The sequence below is a fragment of the Salmo salar genome, chromosome 27 (assembly GCF_965601325.2).
Source record: "Salmo salar chromosome 27, fSalSal1, whole genome shotgun sequence".
NCBI lineage: Eukaryota > Metazoa > Chordata > Actinopteri > Salmoniformes > Salmonidae > Salmo > Salmo salar.
In genome coordinates, this window is record NC_138317.1 from 6,233,505 (window position 1) to 6,257,665 (window position 24,161).

At 41.9% G+C, this 24,161-nt stretch overlaps 1 protein-coding gene across 3 annotated transcripts; it reads right to left on the reverse strand.

Moving 5' to 3' along the window:
• Positions 1–8,293: 8,293 nt before the first annotated feature.
• On the reverse strand, positions 8,294–20,864 carry LOC106588236 (sodium channel regulatory subunit beta-1). 3 transcript variants are annotated; one of them, XM_014177049.3, is made up of 7 exons: positions 20,562–20,864; positions 19,288–19,527; positions 18,966–19,132; positions 17,965–18,202; positions 17,634–17,775; positions 15,583–15,654; positions 8,294–11,328 (listed from the first exon to the last, which is right to left on the reverse strand). In XM_014177049.3, the coding sequence occupies exons 2-6, from the start codon at positions 19,334–19,336 to the stop codon at positions 15,588–15,590; spliced, it is 663 nt and encodes a 220-aa protein (XP_014032524.1). In that variant the 5' UTR covers positions 19,337–19,527; positions 20,562–20,864; the 3' UTR covers positions 8,294–11,328; positions 15,583–15,587. The 3 variants fall into 3 exon arrangements, with proteins under 3 accessions (XP_014032524.1, XP_014032523.1, XP_014032525.1); XM_014177048.3 differs by lacking the exon at positions 15,583–15,654; XM_014177050.3 differs by lacking the exons at positions 15,583–15,654; positions 19,288–19,527.
• Positions 20,865–24,161: the final 3,297 nt, after the last annotated feature.

Below are 24,161 nucleotides of genomic sequence, written 5' to 3' on the forward strand. Positions count from 1 at the left end.
TACTCATTCAATTGTTTTTCTTTATTTTTACTATTTTCTACATTGTAAAATAATAGTGAAGACAGCAAAACTGTGAAATAACCAAAAAAGTGTTAAACAAATCAAAATATATTTTCTATTTGAGATTCTTCAAAGTAGCCACCATTTGCCCTCAACCAGCTTCATGAGGTAGTCACCTAGAATGCATTTAAATTAACAGGTGTGCCTTGTTAAAAGTTAATTTGTGGAATTTATTTCCTTCTTAGTGCAATCGAGCTAATCCGTTGTGTTGTGACAAGGTAGGGGGGTATACAGAAGATAGCCCTATTTGGTAAAAGACCAAGTCCATATTATGTCAGAACAGCTCAAATAAGCAAAGAGAAACGACAGTCAATCATTAGACATGAAGGTCAGTCAATCCGGAAAAAATCAAGAACATTGAAAGTTTCTTCCAAGTGCAGTCGCAAAAAGCATCAAGCGCTATGATGAAACTGGCTCTCATGAGGACCGCCACAGGAAAGGAAGACCCAGTTACCTCTGTTGCAGAGGAAAAGTTTATTAGAGTTAACTGCACCTCAGATTGTAGCCCAAATAAATGCTTCAACTGTTCAGAGGAGACTATATGAATCAGGCCTTCATGGTTGAATTGCTACAAAAAAAACACTACTAAAGGACACCAATAAGAAGAAGAGACTTGCTTGGGCCAAGAAACACAAGCAATGACCATTAGACAGGTGGAAATCTGTCCTTTGGTCTGATGAGACCAAATTTTAGAATTTTGGTTCTAACAACTTTGTCTTTGTGAGACGCAGTGTAGGTGAACGGATGATCTCAGCATGTGTTGTTCCCTCCGTGAAACATGGCGGAGGAGGTGTGGGGGTGCTTTGCTGGTGAATTCAAGGCATACTTAACCAGCATGTCTACCACAGCATTCTGCAGCGATATGCCATCCCATCTGGTTTGCGCTTAGTGGGACTATAATTCGTTTTTCAACAGGACAATGACCCAACACACCTCCAGGCTGTGTAAGGGCTATTTGAACAAGAAGGAGAGTGATGGAGTTCTGCATCAGATTACCTGGCCTCCACAATCACCCAACCTCAACCCAATTGAGAAGGTTTTGGATGAGTTGGACCAAAGAGTGAAGGAAAAGCAGCCAACAAGTGCTCAGCATATGTGGGAACTCTTTCAAGACTGTTGGAATAACATTCCTCATGAAGCTGGTTGAGAGAATGCCAAGGGTGTGCAAAGCTGGCATCAAGGCAAAGAGTGATACTTTGAAGAATCTAAAACATATTTGTAATTGTTTAACACTTTTCTGGTTACTACATGATTCCATATGTGTTATTTCATAATGTTGATGCCTTCACTATTATTCTACGATGTAGAAAATAGTAAAAATAAAGAAAAACCCTTGAATTAGTAGCTGTGTCCAAACTTTTGACTGGTACTGTATTTGTACAGTTGGGGAGGGGGTGCATTTTTTATGACACCTTGAGTTGGACCCAAGTACTTTTATATCTGTCCCTAAAACCTAGGAAGTAGACCTGTGACTTGGATGGGTCTCTTCAAGGAGGAGGTCAAAGGGGGGTGAAGTGTAGTACAGATGGTTCGGTGACCACGCTCGTGTGATGAGTAACTTGTCTGAGACCTGAAAAGTTGCATTGTCTGGCGCACAGGAGACCTGGGTTAGAACCCCATCAGTCAAACTAACACGTCTTCAGGTCTCAGGCAAGGTTGCTCATCACATGCATGGATCACCTCTGTTGCACAAATGAATTAGCCAGCTCCAGGAATTTTGAGAAATATTGAGAAATAGTTTGATAGATTTTTGGGTCAAATTAGCCAGTTATCTACCTTTGATAAGCAGACTGTGTTAGCCCAGCTTGCTAGCTAGTTAGCCCCCATGCCAATTTCAAGTCTTTCAAAACTAATATCTGCCTAATTCGGAAATAGGAAGCTATTTCAAAGAAAATGAACTGGCAGTACGGGAGTTGCAGCGATGAGACAAGACTGTAACTACTACCAATTGGATACCACGAAATTGGGGAGAAAAAAGGGGTAAACATTTTTTTATTATAATAATAAAAAAATTATAAATAAAAAATAGCAGCACAACATTGCTTAGAATCAAGGGCAATGGTGACATCATTGAGAACCTTTAAGGTTGCAGTGACACATCCATAACCTGAATGGAAACCAGATTGCATACCAGAGAGAATACTATAGACATCAAGAAAGCCAGTCATTTGATTATTGACAAGTTTTCCAACACTTTTGATTATCAGGGCAAAATAGAAATAGCCTATAACAGTTAGGATCTGCTTGATCTCCCCTTTAAATAAAGGACAAACTGTGGCTGCCTTCCAAACAATGGGAGCCTCCCCAGAGAGGAGAGACAGGTTACAAATGTCAGAGATAGGCTTGGCAATTATAGGGCCAGCAACCTTAAAGAAGAAAGGGTCTAAACCTTCTGATCCAGATGATTTTTTGGGGTCAAGTTTAAGGAGCTCCTTTAGCAACTCGGACTCAGTGACCACCTGCAGGGAAACACTTTGTAGCGGGGCAGGGGAAAAAGAGGGAGGAGCATCGGGTCTAGTCGCATTAGAAGGGTTGGGAGATGAGGAAATGTTGGATGGGCAAGGAGGCATGGCTGAGTCAAATAGGAATCCTGACTTAATGAAGTGGTGATTAAAGAGCTCAGCCATGTGCTTCTTGTCAGTAACAACCACATCATCAACATTAAGGGACATGGGCAGCTATGAGGAGGGTTTATTCTCCAGGTCATTAGCCGTTTTCCAGAACTTCTTGGGGTTAGACCCACAGAGAGAGAACTGCTCCTTAAAGTAACTAACTTTGGCCTTCCGGATAGCCTGAGTGCACTTATTTCTCATTTGCCTGAACGAGAGCCAGTCAGCCTGAGCATGCGTGTGCTGAGCCTTTCGCCAAATGCATTCTTGAGGTGGAGTAACTCTGCAAGATCACGGTCGAACCAGGGGCTTAACCTGTTTTAATTATAATTTTCTTTACAGGGGCGTATTTGTTAACAAAATCACTGAAAATATTTAAAAAAAGGTCCAAGCGTCTTCGACAGAGGGGATCAAGCTGATTTATACCAATTTACAGAGGCCAGTTCATGAAGGAAGGCTTGCTCATTAAAGTTTTTTGCATGCGTCTATGACAAATCAGGACAGGTCGTTTTACTGAGCAGCCATTATGAACACAGGCTGTAAAACAGTGATCACTAAGGTCATTACAGAAAACACCAGACTGATACCTATCAGAATTATTTGTGAGGATAACATCGAGGAGAGTAGCCTTTTCTGGGTGTTTGGAGTCATACCTTGTGGGATTGGTAATAATATGAGAAAGATTTAGGGAGTCCCATTGCTTTAGGACTTGGAAAGGGGGTTGTCCCAGTTTAGGTCACCTAGCAGGTCAAATTCAGACTTAGTGTAAGGGGCCAGGAGAGAGCTTAGTGCAGGTAGGGTACAGGCCGGTGCAGATAGAGGACGATAGCACCCAGCAACAGTCAACAAAGAGCTATTTGAAAGTTAAAACCAGCAAATCAAATTGTTTGGGGACAGATTTGGTGGAGACAACCGAGCACTGAAGGTGATCCTTGGTAAAGATCGCCACTCCCCCACCTTTGGAAGATCTGTCTTGCCGAAAAAGGTTATAACCAGAAAGGTTAACATCAGTATTCAAAACACTCTTTCTTAACCACGTCTCAGTAATGACCAACACATCTGGATTGGAGCTGTAAACCCACACTTTCAATTGATCCATTTAGGTAATAAGCTTCTAGTGTTAACATGCAGAAAACACAGGCTTTTATGGGAGCAGAAATCAGTGAAACAGATATCAGAGCACAAATCAGAATTGGGGCTAGCAACAGTAGATGGGCCAGTGTGTACATGCACATTTCCAGATATCATCAACAGTAATACAATCAAGGCACGGTAGAGGACAGGGAGAGCTCTGCAGTGTTGATTTATGACATTTGAATGTGCATTAGATGGCAACAAGATCATATTATACAGCAATTTCATCAGGTAACATGAATACAAAGCCGGCAAGATGTGGTTAGAATAGGATGGGAGCCCAGAAGTCTGTGTAACCAATAGAGAGTCAGAGTCCCGAGTGTGGGAACAAACATAGTCTGTCCCACAGTTGGGTTAACAAGAAAGTAATGTACTTTTAAATAAATACATTTTCCCTGACACACAAAAGTACTTGTTACATTTTGAATGCTTAGCAGGAAAGGAAAATGCTCAATTCACACACTTATCAAGATAAATGTAGTTGCTAAAATATACTTAAGTATCAAAATCATTTCAAATTCCTTATATTAAGCAAACCAGACGGTTAGGTACTATATTTATTGAACATTATATGAATCCTATAAATTAAAATTGACAATTTGGGTGCAATCAATTCATTCAAATTATATTTCAACAAAATAATGTTGCAGGAAGGCTAATCTTATCTGTTTCAAGCTACAGAAACGATTTCATAACAATCTGAGATGGTAAGTGTCGAAATCCTCTTTCTTGTGCCTTTTGGCTCCGTCCTGGATCTGCTGAAGAAGACCACAGTACCCATAGGGGCGGCAGGTAGCCTCGTGGTTAGAGCATTGGGCCAGTTACCAAAAGGTTGCTGGATTGAATCCCTGAGCTGACAAGGTAAAAAATCTGTCGTTCTGCCCCTGAACAAGGCAGTTAACCCACAGTTCCCGGGTAGGTCGTCATTGCAAATAAGAATTTGTTCTTAACTGACTTGTCTAGTTAAATAACGGTTAAATAAAAATTAAATGCTAGAATCGACATCCCCTCAGATAGGTGGGCCCCTCCCTGACCAAGCCATGAGGTAAAAGGAATTGTCCAAAGAGCGCCGAGACAGGATTGTGTCGAGGCACAGATCTGGGGAAGGGCCTTGGTCAGGGAGGTGACCAAGATCCTGATGGTCACTCTGGCAGAGCTCCAGAGTTCCTCTGTGGAGATGGGAACACCTTCCACAAGGACAACCATCTCTGCAGGACTCCACCAAACAGACCTTTATGGTAGAGTGGCCAGATGGAAATCACTCCTCAGTAAAAGGCATGACAGCCTGCTTGGAGTTTTACAAAAAGCACCTAAAGACTCTCAGACACTGAGAAACAAGATTCTCTGGTCTGATGAAACCAAGATTGAATTATTTGGCCTAAATGCCAAGTGTCACGTCTGGAGGAAACCTGGCACCATCCCTACGGTGAAGCATGGTGGTGGCAGCATCATGTTGTGGGGATGTTTTTCAGGGACTGGAAGACTAGTCAGAATCAAGTCAAAGATGAACGGAGCAAAGTACAGAGATCCTTGATGAAAACCTGCTCCAGAGCGGAGAAGGTTCTCCTTCCAACAGGACAATGACCCTAAGCACACAACCATTACAACGCAGGAGTGGCTTCGGGACAAGTCTCTGAATGTCCTTGAGTGGCCCAGCCAGAGCACAGACTTGAACCCGATCGAACATCTCTGGAGAGTTCTGAAAATAGCTGTGCAGCGACGCTCCCCCATCCAACCTGACAGAGCTTGAGAGGATCTGCAGAGAATGGGAGAAACTGTAACGTGCATCGCCTGGTGACGAGGAAGCGGACCAAAACGCAGCTGGGAGCGAACACATGTTTATTCAACACACTGGAATTAAACATGTACACAAAATCAAGAAAAATGCAGATACGTTACGTGCTCAAACAAAGAGACAACACCCCACAAACAGCGTGGGGAAAACAGCAACTTAAATGTGATCCCAATCAGAGACAATTAGCGACAGCTGTCTCTGATTGGGAATCGACAAAACCCAACATAGAAATAAACCCACCTAGAGCCTACACAAGGCTAAAACGTAAACCAAACACAAACCAATGAAAAATACCTAACATGACACACCCTGACCCAATATACCCGAGTTCACCTGGTCAGGGCGTGACAGAACCCCCCCCCCCCAACGGTGCGTACTCCCGGCGCACCAAACTTAAGTCTATTAGGGGGGGGGACCCGGGTGGGCGCCTCACCCTCGGTGGAGGCTCTGGCCCCGGGCGTGTTCTCTCCCCCGCCTTCACCTTAACCCTACCCCTCTGGCCCGGACTGGACCACTGTGGAGCGGCATGCTCAGGCTCCGGAGCGGTGCGGGGAGCAGGGACGGGCCTGACAGGACTGGGGACACGCACCACTGACTTGGTGCGGGGAGCAGGGACGGGCCGGACAGGACTGGGGACACGCACCACCGACTTGGTGCGGGGAGCAGGGACGGGCCGGACAGGACTGGGGACACGCACCACCAACCTAGTGCGGGGAGCAGGGACGGGCCAGACAGGACTGTGAACACGTACTGGTGACCTGAAGCGTGGAGCCGGTTTAGCCACTCGTCCTGGCTGGATGCCCATCCTAGCACGGCATGTGCTGGGCATGTCCACCGGACGCACCGGGCTGTGCGGGCGCACTGGCGACACAGCGCGCAACTCCGCATACCATGGCTTGGTGCGGGGAGCAGGGACGGGCCGGGCAGGACTGTGGACACGCACCACTAGCCTGGTGCGGGGAGCAGGGACGGGCCAGACAGGACTGTGAACACGTACTGGTGACCTGAAGCGTGGAGCCGGTTTAGCCACTCGTCCTGGCTGGATGCCCATCCTAGCATGGCATGTGCTGGGCATGTCCACCGGATGCACCGGGCTGTGCGGGCGCACTGGCGACATAGCGCGCAACTCCGCATACCATGGTTCCTCCTCCAGATCTTCCCTCTGCAGGTCCTCAATCAACTGCCTCATCATCTTCGTCTCTTCCTCCGCCGTCATCCCCCACGAGAGCAGTGGTCTGGGCTCTTCCTCTGCCCTTCCGGACCACCCCATTAGCCCCCCCAAAAAAATTTCTTGGGGGTGTTTTCCGGGCCTCCTCGACCACCGCCTGCGACTCCGTCTACCGGCTGGCTTTACCTCCTCGACCTGGGAATCCTTCCGCCAGGGTCCTTTCCCCGACATTATCTCCTCCCAGGTCCAGAACTCCTTCCCCTCGCGAGCCCATCTCTCGCGCTCCTTTTCCTCCCGCTGCTTGGTCCTGGTTCGGTGGGGTGTTCTGTAACACTTGTCTTCAAGAATGGACCAAGGCGCAGCGGGAATGTGGATACTCATAGTTTAATTCCAAACACAAGTAAAGCATCCACAGGGAAAACAATAAATGGTACTCACAAAGACAGGAACAGTTTTGCAGGCACACAACACGCAGTGCAAAAACAGAGACAACACCCCACAAACAGCGTGGGGAAAACAGCAACTTAAATGTGATCCCAATCAGAGACAATTAGCGACAGCTGTCTCTGATTGGGAATCGACAGAACCCAACATAGAAATAAACCCACCTAGAGCCTACACAAGGCTAAAACGTAAACCAAACACAAACCAATGAAAAATACCTAACATGACACACCCTGACCCAATATACCCGAGTTCACCTGGTCAGGGCGTGACAGAAACTCCCCAAATACAGGTGTGCCAAGCTTGTAGCGTCATACCCAAGAGGACTCGAAGCTGTAATCACTGCCAAAGGTAAATGTGATATTTTTTTATTTTCAATAAACGTGCCTAATTTTCTAAACCTGTTTTTGCTTTGTCATCATGGGGTATTGTGTGTAGATTGAAGAGAAAAAAACAATATAATCCATTTTAAAACAAGGCTGTAACGTAACAAAATGTGGAAAAATCCAGGGGTCTAAATACTTTCCGAATATACTGTACATGTCCTCTTCAGGTTGGGACGTGGAGCAGGGTAGCACAGACGGACTCCAGCCAGGTATGCCAATCACGCTGACTGCCCCTAAGTCAGCAATACGCATCCATGGACGCCACCAGTATCTAGGGACGTTTCCTGAGTACCAGCTCAACCTACCTTAGTACCCCAATACTGACTGTGTGTACCAGCTGCAGTAGTGGCAAAATAAATGTTGGAGGGGGTAAACGGTGATCGTCGTTTGTAGTGAGTAACGTAACGCTCCCAATATTTTGCATTTTACTCCAATTGATAGGCATTTACATGCGTTTAACCTCCACTACATTACTCGTGCCAACTGAATAGTTGAAAGGCTATGTAAGTAAAGTTGGGGTTTGAGAAGTTATCAACATCAGTGGATCTATTATGAATTTGGTGAGATTTGCATGTACTGTTTGCAAGAAAGGTTATATTTAAATGAATGGGTCTTTTGCTAATGCAGTTAGCTTTAAATGTTTTGGCGTTCTTGTGAGACAATTAAAAGTTCAATATAAAAAATGGTAAGATCAATCTTCACTTCAATTAAGTTTATTATTTGATTTATCATCACATTGTACATTGTAGACAGTCTCATAATCAATCACATTCTATTATAAATACCTTTTGAAGTTTAGTACATTTCATGATGATTGTGCATAATCTAGAAGACATACAACAGGTGGAGTGGATGGATTTATTAATACAGTGTGATAAACATAGAGATCCTATGACATTTCTTGAGCGGCTATGTAATAAACCCTCAAAGTTCAAGAATGGGATGATAATGGCAGTCATTGTAGTAAAATAAAATTGGAATGAATGGCAGTAGAGGCATAGGTGATGCATTTCCTGCTTTTACTAATGCAGGAAAATAAAAGTAAGGCATGTGATATCAGAAATTGTGTAATAGAATTATTGTCAACCTAAATATTGTCATAATTACAAAGTACCAGTCAAAAGTTTGGACACACCTACTCATTCAAGGGTTTTTCTTTATTTTTACTATTTTCTACATTGTAGAATAATAGTGAAGACAAACTATGAACACATATGTTATCATGTAGTAACCCAAAAAGTGTTAATCAAATCAAAATATTTGATATTCTTCAAAGTATCCACCCTTTGCATTGATGACAGCTTTGCACACTCTTGGCATTCTCTCAACCAGCTTCACCTGAGAACTTGTTGGCAGCTTTTCCTTCACTCTGTGGTCCAACTCATCCCAAACAATCTCAATTGGGTTGAGGTCTGGTGATTATGGAGGCCAGGTCATCTGATGCAGCACTCCATCACTTTCCTTCTTGGTCAAATAGCCCTTACACTGCCTGGAGGTGTGTTGGGTCATTGTCCTGTTGAAAAGCAAATTATAGTCCCACCAAGCGCAAACCAGATGGGATGGATTATTGCTGCAGAATGCTGTGGTAGCCATGCTGGTTAAGTGTGCCTTGAATTCTACATAAATCACTGACAGTGTCACCAGCAAAGCACCCCCACACCATCACACCTCCTCCTCCATGCTTCACAGTGGGAACCACACATGCGGAGATCATCCGTTCACCTACTCTGCGTCTCACAAAGAACCAAAAATCAAAAATTTGGACTCATCAGACCAAAGGACAGATTTCCACTGGTCTAATGTCTATTGCTCGTGTTTCTTGGCCCAAGCAAGTTTCTTCTTCTTAGTGGTATCCTTTAGTAGTAGTTCCTTTACAGCAATTCGACCATGAAGGCCTGATTGACGTGGTCTCCTCTGAACAGTTGATGTTGAGATGTGTCTGTTACTTGAACTCTGTGAATCATTTATTTGGGCTGCAATTTCTGAGGCTGGTAACTCTAATGAACTTATCCTCTGCAGCAGAGGTAACTCTGGGTCTTCCTTTCCTGTGGCGTTCCTCATGAGAGGCAGTTTCATCATAGCGCTTGACGGTTTTTGCAACTGCACTTCGAAGAAACTTTCAACGTTTTTGAAATTTTCCGGATTGACTGACCTTCATTTCTTAAAGTAATGATGGACTGTCATTTGTCTTTGCTTATTTGAGCTGTTCTTGCCATAATATGGACCTGGTATTTTGTCTATACCACCACTACCTTGTCACAACACAACTGATTGTCTCAAACGCATTAAGGAAAGAAATTCCACATATTAACTTTTAACAAGGCACACCTGTTAAAAGCTGGTTGAGACTACCTCATAAAGCTGGTTGAGAGAATGCCAAGAGTTTCCAAAGCTGTCATCAAGGCAAAGGGTGGCTACTTTGAAGAATCTAAAATATATTGATTTGTTTAACGCTTTGTTAGTTACTAAATTATTCCATATGTGTTAGAAAATAGTAAAATTAAAGAACAACCCTGGAATGAGTAGGTGTCCAAACTTTTGACCTGTAAATACAGGTTTTATACAAATGTTCTGTATAAATTGCCTCAAAAATGTTTTCAATGTTTGTTTTCTTGGAAAGTTGTGAATCTTATATAATACAATATCAGTTACTTGTTGCATTTACACTTTGTCTAAGTCATATCACCAACTGATTTCAGCCAGTGTATTGACTGCATTGTTTGTTTGGAATGTCGGCATATTGGCAGTTATTTCGAAAAAAATGATGGAATCATTCTACTAAAACTGGCAGACTAGCTAGCTAATAAACATTACTGTGCATATAATTTTCAAAGTCATTGTTTTAAATTCATTGTTTTAAATAACATCTTTTCACAGCACTCGCTGACCATTGGGGTTGACCAACTCTCTTACCAAAATGGCTGACCTTTTATACTATCATAAGAACGTTCATGTCCATTCGAGTATTCTAATTCCAAAGTGATCTCGCGATAACCATTCAATCAGATTAATTCTCTCACTGTCACACCCTGAGCTGTTTCACCTGTCCTTGTGATGGTCTCCACCCCCTCCAGGTGTCGCTTATTATCCCCGGTGTATATATCCCTGTGTTTCCTGTCTCTCTGTGCCAGTTTGTCTTGTTTGCCAAGTCAACCAGTGGTTTTTCTTGTCCTATTTTTTTCCCCCCAGTCTCTTTTGGTTCTAGTCCTCCTGGTTTTGACCCATGCCTGCCTGACCACTCTGCCTGTTCTGTCTTCAAGCCTGCCTATCCCCTTGTACTGTTTGGACTCCAATCTGGTTACTGAACCCCTGTCTGGCCTGACCTCAAGACTGCCCTTCATCTGGTACTGTTTTGGACTCTGATCCGGTTCATGAACTCTCGCCTGTCCCCGACCTACCTTTTACCTACCCCTTGGACTAATAAATATCGGAGCTCAACCATCTGCTTCCTGTGTCTGCATTTGGGTCTCGCCTTGTGTCCTTATGCTCACAATACCTCTTAATATAAATGTACATACACTTTAGAGAGAGAGATACCATTAAAACTGAAAAATAGGATTCTTACACATACTACTCTAAAAGTAATCATGTCATCATATCACATTTATCCATTAACATTTTAACAGGAATAATAAAGACTCAGAGATACTATACATCTTCCGGGTGTCTTCATGCAAAACAAGGGGTCGTGTCGGTGATGAGGCCAGTCTGTAGATGGCACCGCTTGAATTCCTGAAAGCAGAATTAAACATCAATACATTACACATGGTTCATCCTGTGACAAGAGAAAGGTCAAGGACAGTTGAACTCTGTTAGATGTAAATGTGCATATCCATGACAAGCCTCGATTCTACAATAATGACCTCTCCACTCGCTTGATGCTTGAACCTGGTTGAATTGTGTGCATAGAATAGAGTTACTTTTTTTCCAGACGGAACTTCAGTCATGGCAAGTCGGATAAGATAAAGATATATATACAAAAAGTATTTGGACACCCCTTCAAATTAGTGGATTCAGCCATTTCAGACACACCTGTTGCTGACGTTTATAAAATTGAGAATACAACCATGCAATTTCCATAGACAAACAGTGGCAGTAGAATGGCCTTACTGAAGAGCTCAGTGACTTTCAACTTGAAACCGTCATAGAATACCACCTTCCCAACAAGTCAAATTTCTGCCCTGCTAGAGCTACCCCGGTCAACTGTAAGTGCTGTTATTGTGAAGTGGAAACGTCTAGGAGCAACAACGGCCCGGCTTATCTGGTAGGCCACACAAGCTCACAGAACGGCACCGTCGAGTGCTGAAGCGCGGACCAATCGTCTTTCCTCGGTTACAACACTCACTACCAAGGTCCAAACTGCCTCTGGAAGCAACGTCAGCACAAAAACTGTTTGTCGGAAGCTTCATGAAATGGGTTTCCATGGCCAAGCAGTCCCACACAAGCCTAAGATCACCATGCACAATGTCAAGCGTCGGCTGTAAAGCTCGCTGCCATTGGACTCTGGAGCAGTGGAAATGATGAATCACGCTTCACCATCTGGCAGTCCGACAGACGAATCTGGGTTTGGCAGATGCCAGGAGAACGATACCTGCCCAAATGCATAGTGCCAAATGTAAATTTTGGTGGAGGAGGAATAATGTTCTGGGGCTGTTTTTCATGGTTCGGACTAGGCCCCTTAGTTCCAGTGAAGGGAAATCTTAACACTACATCATACAATTACATTCTAGACGATTGTGTGCTTCCAACTTCGTCACTAAAGTTTGGGGAAGGCCCTTTCCTGTTTCAGCTAGACAATGCCCCAGTGCACAAAGCGTGGTCCAAATAGAAATGGTTTGTCGAGCTCTGTGTGGAAGAACTTGACTGGCCTGCACAGAGCCCTGACCTTAACTCCATCGAACACCTTTGGGATTAATTGGAACCCCGACTGCAAGCCAGGCCTAATCACCCAACATCAGTGCCCAACCTCACTAATACTCTTGTGGCTGTATGAAAACAAGTCCCCGCAGCAATGTTGCAACATCTAGTGGAAAGCCTTCCCAGAAGAGTGGAGGCTATTATAGCAGCAAAGGGTGAACCAACTCCATATTAATTCCCATGATTTTGGAATGAGATGTTCGATAAGCAGGTGTCCACATACTTTTGGTAATGTAGTGTATATTGTAAACATATTAACAGTGACATTCACACATGACAGCTACAAATGCTTAGACGGTAAATAAAAGATAAATGTAAGGGACCGTTTGAAAATTATCCAACTCGAGATGTCCCCCACAAAAATGCACCCTCCTCCCCAACATTACATTTCTTTCCACATGACCCTCCCCTTGAAAAAAAAAATGTATACAAAAAAAAAAACCTCATTAGAATTAACTCTAAATATTGATTATGACAACAGTAATAATGTAGGCCTAGGCCTTACTACTACATTACATTTACATTACTACAATCAGGGGCAAAAAAAAAAGGCTCCTGAAACAAAATACTTCTATAAACAGATTTCATTTTACGACTAAAGACATTAGCAGAATGAATTTTTTAATACCACAGTTTTTCTCAGCTATTAGTCGGCGGACCAGAACATAAAATAATAGCAGCCCAATTTATAGACCTACAGTACACTATTTTTAACACATCTGGCAAGTACATAATCAATTCAATGACAACATAATAATTTTGATAAAATCAACAATGTCTCTAGTAAATGAGTTTTGTCTTTCTTGGTACTCTACTTTTTATTAGCTCAAAACAATCAGCTTGCTTGTAAGAGAAAATGTCGCTCTCAAAAAGTCCCAAAAGAAAAGCAGATTTAGAAAATAAACTTTTCAGGGAAGAGATATGCGTTCATCTTACCACATTTCCCCATGCCAAACCAGTGTGACTTATTTGCAACGAAACTGCCGATGTTTGCAAATAATTGGATCTGAGACGTCATATGATTCGAAGCATTGTAGCCTACTTTCAAAAGTTACCTTTCCAGTCCAGACAGAAGTCCGACGCAGAACAATTTAAGCTCTAACTGATAACTACTCTTCCGTGGCTTAACCCAAAAAGAGAACGTCACAAGTGCGTCCCTAAAATTCTGTTTTCCTGTGTTTTGTACAACAGTTGATGAAACAAACACTGTAAAAGTCTGAAAAAGTGTGATCAGTGTTATTTCCTGACAGTTGCTGGTTGAAAATACAATCTACACAGGACCTTCTAATCAGCAGGTTTGCATGGGCAGGAGTTTAAGCTTTCCATGGTGACATCACCATGTGGTAAATTGGTTAATAGAACAATAACAACAAACAGAGTTCCAAACCTCTCTGCCAATAACAGCTAGTTTTCAGTTTTAACCTTCCCATGCAGACCACTCCTAGACAGTCCTAGCAAAATCCTTACTTGAGAAAAATATTCTTTGCTAAAAAGCATTTTTTTGCCAATTTTAACGGAAATCTATTACAGTAAGGTACCTAATTGTTACCCAGAAATTATATTGATAGAAAAACGGCTGCATTGGGCATTTAAACATCTCTTTAACAGAAACTGAATAGCTTAATTGAAAGCGACGGAGTTACACACTGTGGGCCTATTTTATTGAAGGAGACCGGGGAACCAAGTATTACTTTTAGGGTCTGGCTTATTATGAAAATATTATTGAGTTAGATTAACAATATTGTTATACAAACAACTTACATATCTCAGCTACCATTAAACACTGTAACTAGAACATACCAGTCATTTACAATTCAACTGAAAGTGGCGGGAGTGACATGTTACAATTAACCCAGTATGTGGGGTTAAATGTAACACTGTCTTCAATGGTAAAAAATAATGATTTTAAACGGATATTTTGATTTTATCTTTTAGGCATGTCATATTGACCAGAAACTCAAAATTTACCAAAATGTATATAGCCTATTTTATATTAGCATTCAAAAGTATGAATTTGACTTTTTATTGGATTTTTCTAAGGTATTATCTTAGCTGTACTGCTAAACTTGATGTAAAGAATTTACATTTTAGATCATGATGTGAATGTGTCTAAATACCATAAACAGTTTTGAATTCGCTGACAAATCTATGGATAGCCTAACAAGACTGTTGAAATGAATTATTTGAATTAGCCTAATTTCAGCACCATGTGCTGTCTACCTCCCGACTGATTGCGCCGCAGCTGCCGCTTGCCGTTCAGCTGTCATGGAAGTTACTCGAATCTGGCTTATTGAGAAGTCAATAACTCTGATAAAAAAGCCTCATCATGGGCAACAAAACATGTTTCATGGCCTTTGGAGAGGCAAATATCGAAAGTGTCAGTGTGGCAAATATGAGCCCGAGCCGACGGCGGCAACCCATGTGGATACTGTGGCGTAGGCTAGTGTATAAGGAAAGAACCAAAACCCTTTGATAGGGAAGGCGCATGAAAGCAGATGGGAAAAGTTTGCTCAAATTCAATAAATTATATAGAAAAACCGACAATACAAATGTAAAAAAAAACACTACTCTCCCCTGTGCCCAATAAAATCCACACAATCCTCCCCAAAGCAAAAAAAAGTTACACGCCTCTCCCCTATTTAGTAACCCCCCCGTAATTTTCGAAATGTCCCTAAGTCACAAAAATCATTTTGCATTCAAGAGCTGAGCTGTGCCTTAAAAAATAAACATAAGTCACATAAATCAATTTTCAATTAAAAGCCATACTGATGCTGGTACACAACTGTTAGTGCCTCTTGTTTTTATGAGGTAAGAGTCTGCGCCCTGATGATAGTACTGCATATTGATTGTTCAGTGGATGTGTTAGATCCAAAATTAGATCCAAGATCCAAAAAGATGTGCCATCTTTGTAAATGTCTCTGAGAGCCTTTTGGTTTCTCCTTACAATCTTACCACTGACCTGCATCACTCTTTCTAAGTTATTCTAACTTGCCCATGTGAGGGAGCCAAACAAGGCAACTACACTATGCTTCCTTTGGCTTGCTGATTACGTTTTTTCTCATGACAAACCTGGGTTATTCTGCCACTTGCACACCACAGTTATCTTTACTCTCCGAGGCTATAGCTAAATATTCTGCATTCCTGGAAAGAAAGGAGAAAGAGAAGTGGTTAGAATATCATCCTCTGCTTATTCATCCTTCCATTCACATTTTATTCATCTATCTATCCATCTACAGTTGAATCATTCTAGCCACTCATCACTTAAAGCATTTCAATCATTTCAACTACACTGCATATCTCCTACATTTATTCCAATCTTTCAACCTCTATCTATTCATTAATCCATTTAACCTCTTTATGAATCCACTTATCCCTCTAAATTTTCTTTATCCATCCAACAACCCCTCTAACCTTCATTCATCACTCCAGCCTTTTTCATCCATCCATCCATAACTTCCTTTACCCTTCCATCAATCCACTTAGCTCTCTAACCTCTCTATCCATCCAACAACCCCTCTAACCTTCATTCAACACGCCATCCTTTTTCCATTCATTCATTCATCCATCCATCCATAATAACGTCCTTTATCCTTCCATGAAGCAACCATCCATCCAACTTAAGTAACCAGACCTATTGCTTTAATGTAGAGACGCAAAGCAAGCAGTGTCAGCTGAGCTAACATCCAATCAGAGACAGAACATAATTGGTTTAAACTTCTTTTGGATAGGGGGCGGTATTTTGACGTCCGGATGAAAAGCGTGCCCAAAGTAAACTGCCAGCTACTCAGGCCCAAAAGCTAGGATATGCATATAATTGGTAAATTTGGATAGAAAACACTCTGTTAAAATTATGTCTGTGAGTATAACAGAACTTATTTGGCAGGCGAAACCCCGAGGACAAACCATCCAGGAATTTTTTGTTGTTGTTGAGTTGACTGTGTTTTCAATTAGTTTTCTATGGTAAACTAGATTTATGAGGCACTTGGTTGCAGTTCCTATGGCTTCCACTAGATGTCAACAGTCTTTAGAAATTGGTTGATGTTTTTTGAGAAATGAAGAAGTATGGCTATTCAGAATGAGAGTCAAGCCAAGTGTACTTTTTTGTTTGGTGCGCGCGACCTGTAGCTCGCTCCACTTTGATTTTATCCGCTATTGAACACACTATATTCCGTCTTAAATTTGATAAATTATTTACGTTTTAGGATACCTAAGGATGAATTAGGAAAGTTGTTTGAAATGTTTGGACAAAGTTTACAGGTAACTTAATTAGATCATTTGTAGTCATGTTGGGCGAGTTGGAACCGGTGTTTTTCTGAATCAAACGCGCCAAATAAATTGACATTTTGGGGATATAAAAAAGGAGTTTATCGAACAAAAGGACCATATGTGATGTTTCTGGGACATATTGGAGTGCCAACAGAAGAAGATCTTCAAAGGTAAGGCATGAATTATATCGTTATTTTTTACTTTTGTGTCGCCACCTGCCTGGTTGAAAATGATTGTTATGCATTTGTGTGCTGGGCGCTGTCCTCAGATAATCGCATGGTTTGCTTTTGCCGTAAAGCCTTTTTGAAATCTGACACCGTGGCTGGATTTTAACAAGAAGTTAAGCTTTATTTTGACATATTGCATGTGTATTTTCAAGATTGTTAAATATTTACAATTCAGTAGTTTGAATTTGGCGCCCTGCACTTTCACTGGATGTTGGTCAGATGGTACGCCACCGTCCCACCTATCCTAGAGAAGTTAACACTTCAAGACTGCTGAGGCAAGCACACACATTTTCTTTAGGAAATGTACCTTCTTTGGCTTTTCTAGAGTGGCAAATGTGACGATTATGGGACACAAAGATGGAAAGATTGAGAGAGAATAGGAGTGGAAAGGAAAACAAATAGAGAAAAAAGACAGATAATATTGAACAAACAGGAACAGAGTAATTATACTACTCAGCACTTTGAAAGACAGTAGAGATTTCAAATCAACAGGATGGACAGGTACAGAGCATACAAGAAAGGGAGGACAGTAAGATTACTGTATACGGAGGAAGACAGTAATAGAGGAGAACCTAAAATGAAAGGATACAGCTGCATGAGAGGAAGTAGGGTTACAGTGTTACTTACGCGCTTTCTCGTAATGCTTCCTCTCCTGCAGCGGAGATCTTTCTGTAGCAGTATACCATCTCTATGTAGAGCCAAGCCTGTAGCCCAATGATGGACACGTACATCATCACCTCAGAGACTATGGAGGCTGTCCCTCTGGTAGCTGTAGAGACGGGGGGGGGGGGGGGGGGGGTCAAAGCACTCAAAAGGCACCACAGAGTCTCTCACTAAGCACTTACAAAGCACTTTTTGAATTTAATTTCAGGTCATAAATGTTTCCTAACAATTGGGATAATTGACATCGGAATTCCAATTGCATGCAAAGCCATTAGTCTGTATAGTAATACTGAACCTTTAGCCACCACTGTCAGGTGCACAACCTTGCTGACAACGGTCTGGTATTCGTAGAACTCGTACGTCAGGAGCCGGTGGAAGAAGCAACGGTAGGTGCCCGAGTCATTGAAGGTGACATTGAAGAGGTAGATGGACGCATCCTGTATGTCTTGGCTCTGCTTACTGCCGCTCCAGTCCACACGGTCCTCGAAGCGCTCATCCACAACGTGCTGGCCCTCCTCATCGTAATTATATATCTAATGACACAATGACAACTGGGTCATTCACATGGCACTGAAAATGTCTGCGGTTTCACTTCCTAGATCGCGACCCGTAGCTGGCAACATCCAAGAAAATGGACTCAACAGGATGCAACTGTGTTTTGAAAAGGCTTCCAGTAGGAAAGTATACTCAAGGTTACATAGCTATGAGCTATGCACTATCTGCCCATCTGCTGTCCCAGTGGCTCTTATGCTCGCTGAGGGCTAAAATGGCATCCAGATTGATTCAATCTTAACTGCATACAGCACTCCGCCATATCATGTGGTTGGGCATTGTGTGTGTGTGTGCATACCTTTGTGCCTTGTGGTTGTGTGCTTAGGGATGGGCTCTGGGCAAAGTGGAGTAAGACAGGTTTGCCTAGGGCAGGGTTTTCCAAACTCGGTCCTGGGGCCCCCCTGGGTGCACGTTTTGGTTTTTGCCCCAGCTCTACACAGCTGATTCAAATAATCAAAGCTTCATGATGAGTTGGACATTTGAATCAGCTGTGTAGTGCTAGGGCAAAAAAGGAAATGTGCACCAGGACCGAGTTTGGGAAAACCTGGTCTAGAGGACTAATTAAACCTAACCCTAGCCATTTTAAAAAGCACTGGCATACTCTAAACAGACTGCAGACTATAGTGGCAGCATGTTTTATGTGGGCACCAGAGCAAACAAAACCCCAACCCTAATCCTACAATCTACTGCAGTTTGTAGTAATTTGGAATACTATAGCAATCATAATCAGCCTCAGATACTCACATGAGCAAAGTCAGCTTCCCCTTTGGCCTTGAAATACCAGTCGACTGTGGCAGAAGCCTCCACCTCGGGCCTCATCTTACAGGAGATGCATCCCAGTTTGAACCCTTTGCCTGCAACGGCCTCAGTGTCCGAGTCCACCTCTGCGCAGGCCCCATGAGATAGGGACACTTGTTTACAGGAGAGAAGAGTTGTTATTAGCGCTTTATTTTGATTGTAGAAATGGGTAGCTTCATAATTCAACAGTATAGAGACAAATATCAATATATTGAAAGATGTTGTGACTATCCACAAACGTTCAGTCTACACATCTACACTCACATACCAAAGAGGGCACAAAGCAGAAACAGGAGCAGCAGCCGCACAGCAGACATGTCCTCAAGTATAATGTAGCAACGATAGTACAGATCCTAGGGCTGAGAAGCCTCAAAAGGTATCAAAAAATATCCCAACAGTCTCTTTGAACACTTGACAGTAAGATATTCCTTTGAGATGTTATCCAGAAAGACTTTGTTTGAGCAAAGTAAGAAATGGTAGGGACTGAAGTTGCTTCCTTGGAAATTACCTTGGAAATAACAAAAAAAAGTACATTTGATGTGGGTTTAATGCCTTCAACCAACACTTATTTTCTAATGGAAGAAATGTTCTCAGACTATTGCATTAATTAATTGATTTGTTACATAAGATACTGTTTTTATAGGCTTTTTCATTCACAATATGCTGTTTCCATTCACTTTGAGGATACATGCAATTATTTACCATGAACATGTGTTTAAAATGTTAATGTTTTAGGAAGACTGGAGCTTGATCATTTCAATTAAATATAATGTGCCTTTAAGTGGACGCTTCATCACGCTATTAAAGTGCCAACGAATAAATGCCAATTGTCCAAGGAGAGACTTTCTAGAGAAGAAGCAGAATACAGGGTAAGAGTGCTAATCTAATATACAGTTAGGCCTATTTAAAAGCCTCACTTAAAAAGATCGCTGCAGCGAATATACAATTTTTCTTTTTTACATTTACTGATATTTCTGCTTTCTATGTCTGTTATATAGCTGTTATGGTCCGTTTTTGGATTGTTACAGATCTATACCCTGGCCTGGTATTTGATTATCAGTTCCCTGAAGTCCTAATATCAAATGGTTAGTGCTATGGCGGTTCCTTGGAACGTCTCTACCCGTAACACTATAATGAATCATTTAACGTTTCAACTGCAGTGACGGCAGAGTTGGACGTCCCAAGGATCCCGAATAGCAAGGTCAAATATCAAATACTCTCATCTATTATTATCTTTATAGGCTATTTATGCCAACTGTAGCCTAATTTCCTATAGGAATAATAGGCCTACTTCTAAATGATATTAACACTGTTATGCAATGCACCACAGAAGAGGGTATAGACTGTAAATGCGTTAAAATTGCGTACCCGTCATGATGCTTATTTGAATGTGTCGGCACTGTATGGTTTAAATGCAGCAAAATCGCATGCCACTTGCATGCATTAATAATACATTGCATGCCAATCATTTTTTTTAACACTGTAAGAGTGTTATTGCTCTATTTGTATTAGGCTAAATGATCATAATTTGCACTGTCTCACATTTTACTGTCCCGACGATGTCCTTTCTGAAAAATAGCCTCCTTATCCCGATTTGTCCTTTCTCCGGGGGAAAAAAATGTAGGCTACCCTTCCCTTCTGATGGATCAACACATTTTTCTACACGCGCTGTTCTTTTATGGAGCAACACCGTAGGCTAGGCTACATTTATAGAAGAGATGTTTCGCCCGGGCTGGCATTGCGAATGCGAATAATATAGCATTATCTCACACAACCAGCGCACAGGCACACACATTTTTACGAAATCTGATAAATCTAATAAGCGTCTCGTCAGCAACACTAAAAAACCACTTCCTGTTCGCGAAACGTTGAATCATTTCTAAATAAAAGTACCCCACGTAATAGTAGAAAAGTGTCAATATAATAACCGTTATTTATTCATGATTTATGATAAATTATTGTTTAAACATTAACAAGGATTGATATTTGTTCATATTTAAGTGACATTTGCATTAAATTTGGGTTATAAAACTTTCCAAGGTCCCATAAATGCCACCAATGCGAATCACTGCATATCGATTACATATTGGCTTATAGAGCAAAACCTATTCTGGGTGCCACTGTAAAAGTACTGTAGGGAATAGTCAGTAGCGTCTGTAGAATGTATATATGGTGTCATTTCATGGGGCTCTGAATAACAGAGCCCCATGAATACGCTAATATTTGTGTTAACTCTTCAGAATTGTAATCTGTTTATGTCACTGAGTAGGCTGATTTCCCATTTCATGGACACAAGACCCATAGGTAAGGCTATACATTGCAATATGAATGTCAATACATACAATAGGCTATACAGTGAGGTGATTGTCCACAGTTAAAGGGGAACTGCACCACTGATTTGGCCTCATTTTTTGGCTTGCTCCTCAAGAAATGCTGGCGGCTATGACAGCAGACAAACCTGAGTTGGCTTGGGGGCTTGTGGTTTGCTGTGGGTGTTGCTTGAGTGTGTCCTTGCCACCATGAAGACACACCCATCTGTCAGAGCCTTTCCTGCAGCTGTTTCCCCACACTCAATCGCAACAAACAAACCTCTTGCAGTTTGAGTTCAATAACTACAGCCAGATGTATGGTTATATGCTGGATGAAGCTTTGAGTAGGTCAGTAACCTACAGAGTAATATGAGAAGAATGCAATTGCTGAATTTATGTAGGTATTCTAAACTAAGTGTTTTGATAACGTTCAAATGTAGTGACAGGTCCATGTAGAATAAACAACCCTTTACATAATACCGTAGAAGTAGTGTTCTGCTAATATAACAATGTGCAGCTTTCGTCTTCCATTGTCCTTCCCAGCCGATACAGATACTGTGTCTATCGGCATTTTGTCTGGTGGTAATGGGGCTACCATGTCTAACATGTCATAGACTCAGGGTGGTCTAACCTTCTTGTGTGGTGGGTCCCAGCATCCATCCATGACCAGGGGATCGGTCTGGCACCCAGCTGTGCACTTTGTCTAACAGACAAACAGGGTCAACAATTGTAATCATCCATCAATTATAAACATAGCTTAAGAAATAACATAATCTAATTTGGAAGCTAATTCTATGCTTTACAGATGTAAACTGACTTGATGCCGTTACCCCATGCAACCAACTGTGACATGTTTTGCTATGGCCCTGGGTTGGTCGCTGTTTCACAGAGGTAAAGTAGGTTTTATATCAGACATTCAACTGACATTCACCATTATTTTTTATTCATTTAACCTTTATTTAAACTAGGCAAGTCAGCTAAGAACAAATTCTTATTTACAATGACGGCCTACCCCGGCCAAACCCTAACCCGGACGACGCTGGGCCAATTGTGCACCGCCCTATGGACTCCCAATCACGGCCGGTTGTGATACAGTCTGGAATCAAACCAGGGTCTGTAGTGGCTCCTCTAGCACTGAGATGCAGTGCCTTAGACTGTTGCACCACTCGGGAGCCCAAATCTCTTGTTCACAATAACTTTTGCATTGATTGTCATAGAAACATCAAAACAATCGCTAATTATTCTAATAAGGTCTGGCCTACTTTTAAAACATTTGATCCTTCATAAAAAGTCAAGTGTTGATTTTATAGAAATAATCAAATCATATAAAAATACATCTACGTCTCTTGTTCACAATCATTTTTTCATTGATTGTCATAGAAACATCAAAATATTCTAAAAACATCTGGGAAAGACACTCAAAGAAGTAACAGATACTTGAATTGGAAAACAGTAAGTATACACTCGCATAGCTAATTTTCAAAGCCTTGTGGAAAAGGAAGAGGACACCAGTGTGACCTTTCACAATGCGCATTACAGTCCACAACATTAGTTTAGGTATACAGCTGAGGGATGGGGCCAGGGAAATGTCACCCCTAACTAATTAATGAATGTTGAATGTCAACACTATAACTTATAATACACTGACAGGGCAGTTTCTCAAACATTTCAACATGTATTTTTCAATATTTTCAATAACCCACTAACTCAAGCTGAACTGGAAGAGGTGCAGCTATGGTCCATGTTGTGTCCAAACCCGTCTCCAGAATCCCATTGAAGGATCCGGCACCCAACCGCAAGGCGCTACAGAGGGTAGTGGGTACGTCTCAGTACATCACTGGGGTCGAACTCCCTGCCATCAAGGACCTTTATACCAGGTGGTATTTGTATTTATTATGAATCCCCATTAGCTGCTGCCAAGGCAGTAGCTACTCTTCCTTTGCCCTATTAAGGCAGTGATACAATTTAAAAACATTACAATACATTCACAACAGATTTCACAACACATTAAGTAAGTGCCCTCAGGCCACTACTCTACTACCACATATCTGTGCCTGTGTTTGTGTTTCCTCACAGTCCCCACTGTTCCATAAGGTGTATTTTTTTCTGTTTTGTAAATGTAATGCATATTGACAAGCATATTATAATGTTAGCTCTCTCTATACATCCAAGGGCCAGCTGGGCTGCCCTGTTCTGAGCCAATTGCAATTTTCCTAAGTCCGTCTTTGTGGCACCTGACTACACGACTGAACAGTAGTCCAGGTGCGACAAAACTAGAGCCTGTAGGACCTGCCTTGTTGATAGTGTTGTGAAGAAGGTAGAGCAGCGCTTTATTATGGACAGACTTCACCCCATCTTAGCTACTGTTGTATCAATATGTTTTGACCTTGACAGTTTACAATCCAAGGTTACTCCAAGCAATTTAGTCACCTCAACTTGCTCAATTTCCACATTATTCACTACAAGATTTAGTTGAGGTTTAGGGTTTAGTGAAGGATTTGTCCCAAATACAATGCTTTTAGTTTTTGAAATATTTAGGATTAATTTATTCCTTGCCACCCATTCTGAAGCTAACTGCAGCTCTTTGTTAAGTGTTGCAGTCATTTCAGTCGCTGTAGTAGCTGACGTGTTGAATCATCCGCATACATAGAGACACTGGTTTTACCCAAAGCTAGTGGCATGTCCTTACTAAAGACTGAAAAAAGTAAGGGGCCTAGAAAGCTGCCCTGTGGAATTCTTTATTCTACCTGGATTATGCTGGAGAGGATTCCATTAACCTCCCTGGGCTAGCGTCCCACCTAGTCAACAGCCAGTGGAATCGCGTGGCGCGAAA

What these genes read in the sequence shown, in the direction of transcription:
- LOC106588236 (XM_014177048.3), bottom strand. Translation starts at nt 19,336, where the DNA reads ATGTCTGCTGTGCGGCTGCTGCTCCTGTTTCTGCTTTGTGCCCTCTTT. An exon ending in TCTGCTTTGTGCCCTCTTTG is followed by an intron (nt 19,133 to 19,287) that starts GTATGTGAGTGT and finishes CCTGTAAACAAG; the next exon opens with TGTCCCTATCTCATGGGGCC. An exon ending in CCTGACAGTGGTGGCTAAAG is followed by an intron (nt 17,776 to 17,964) that starts GTTCAGTATTAC and finishes CCGTCTCTACAG; the next exon opens with CTACCAGAGGGACAGCCTCC.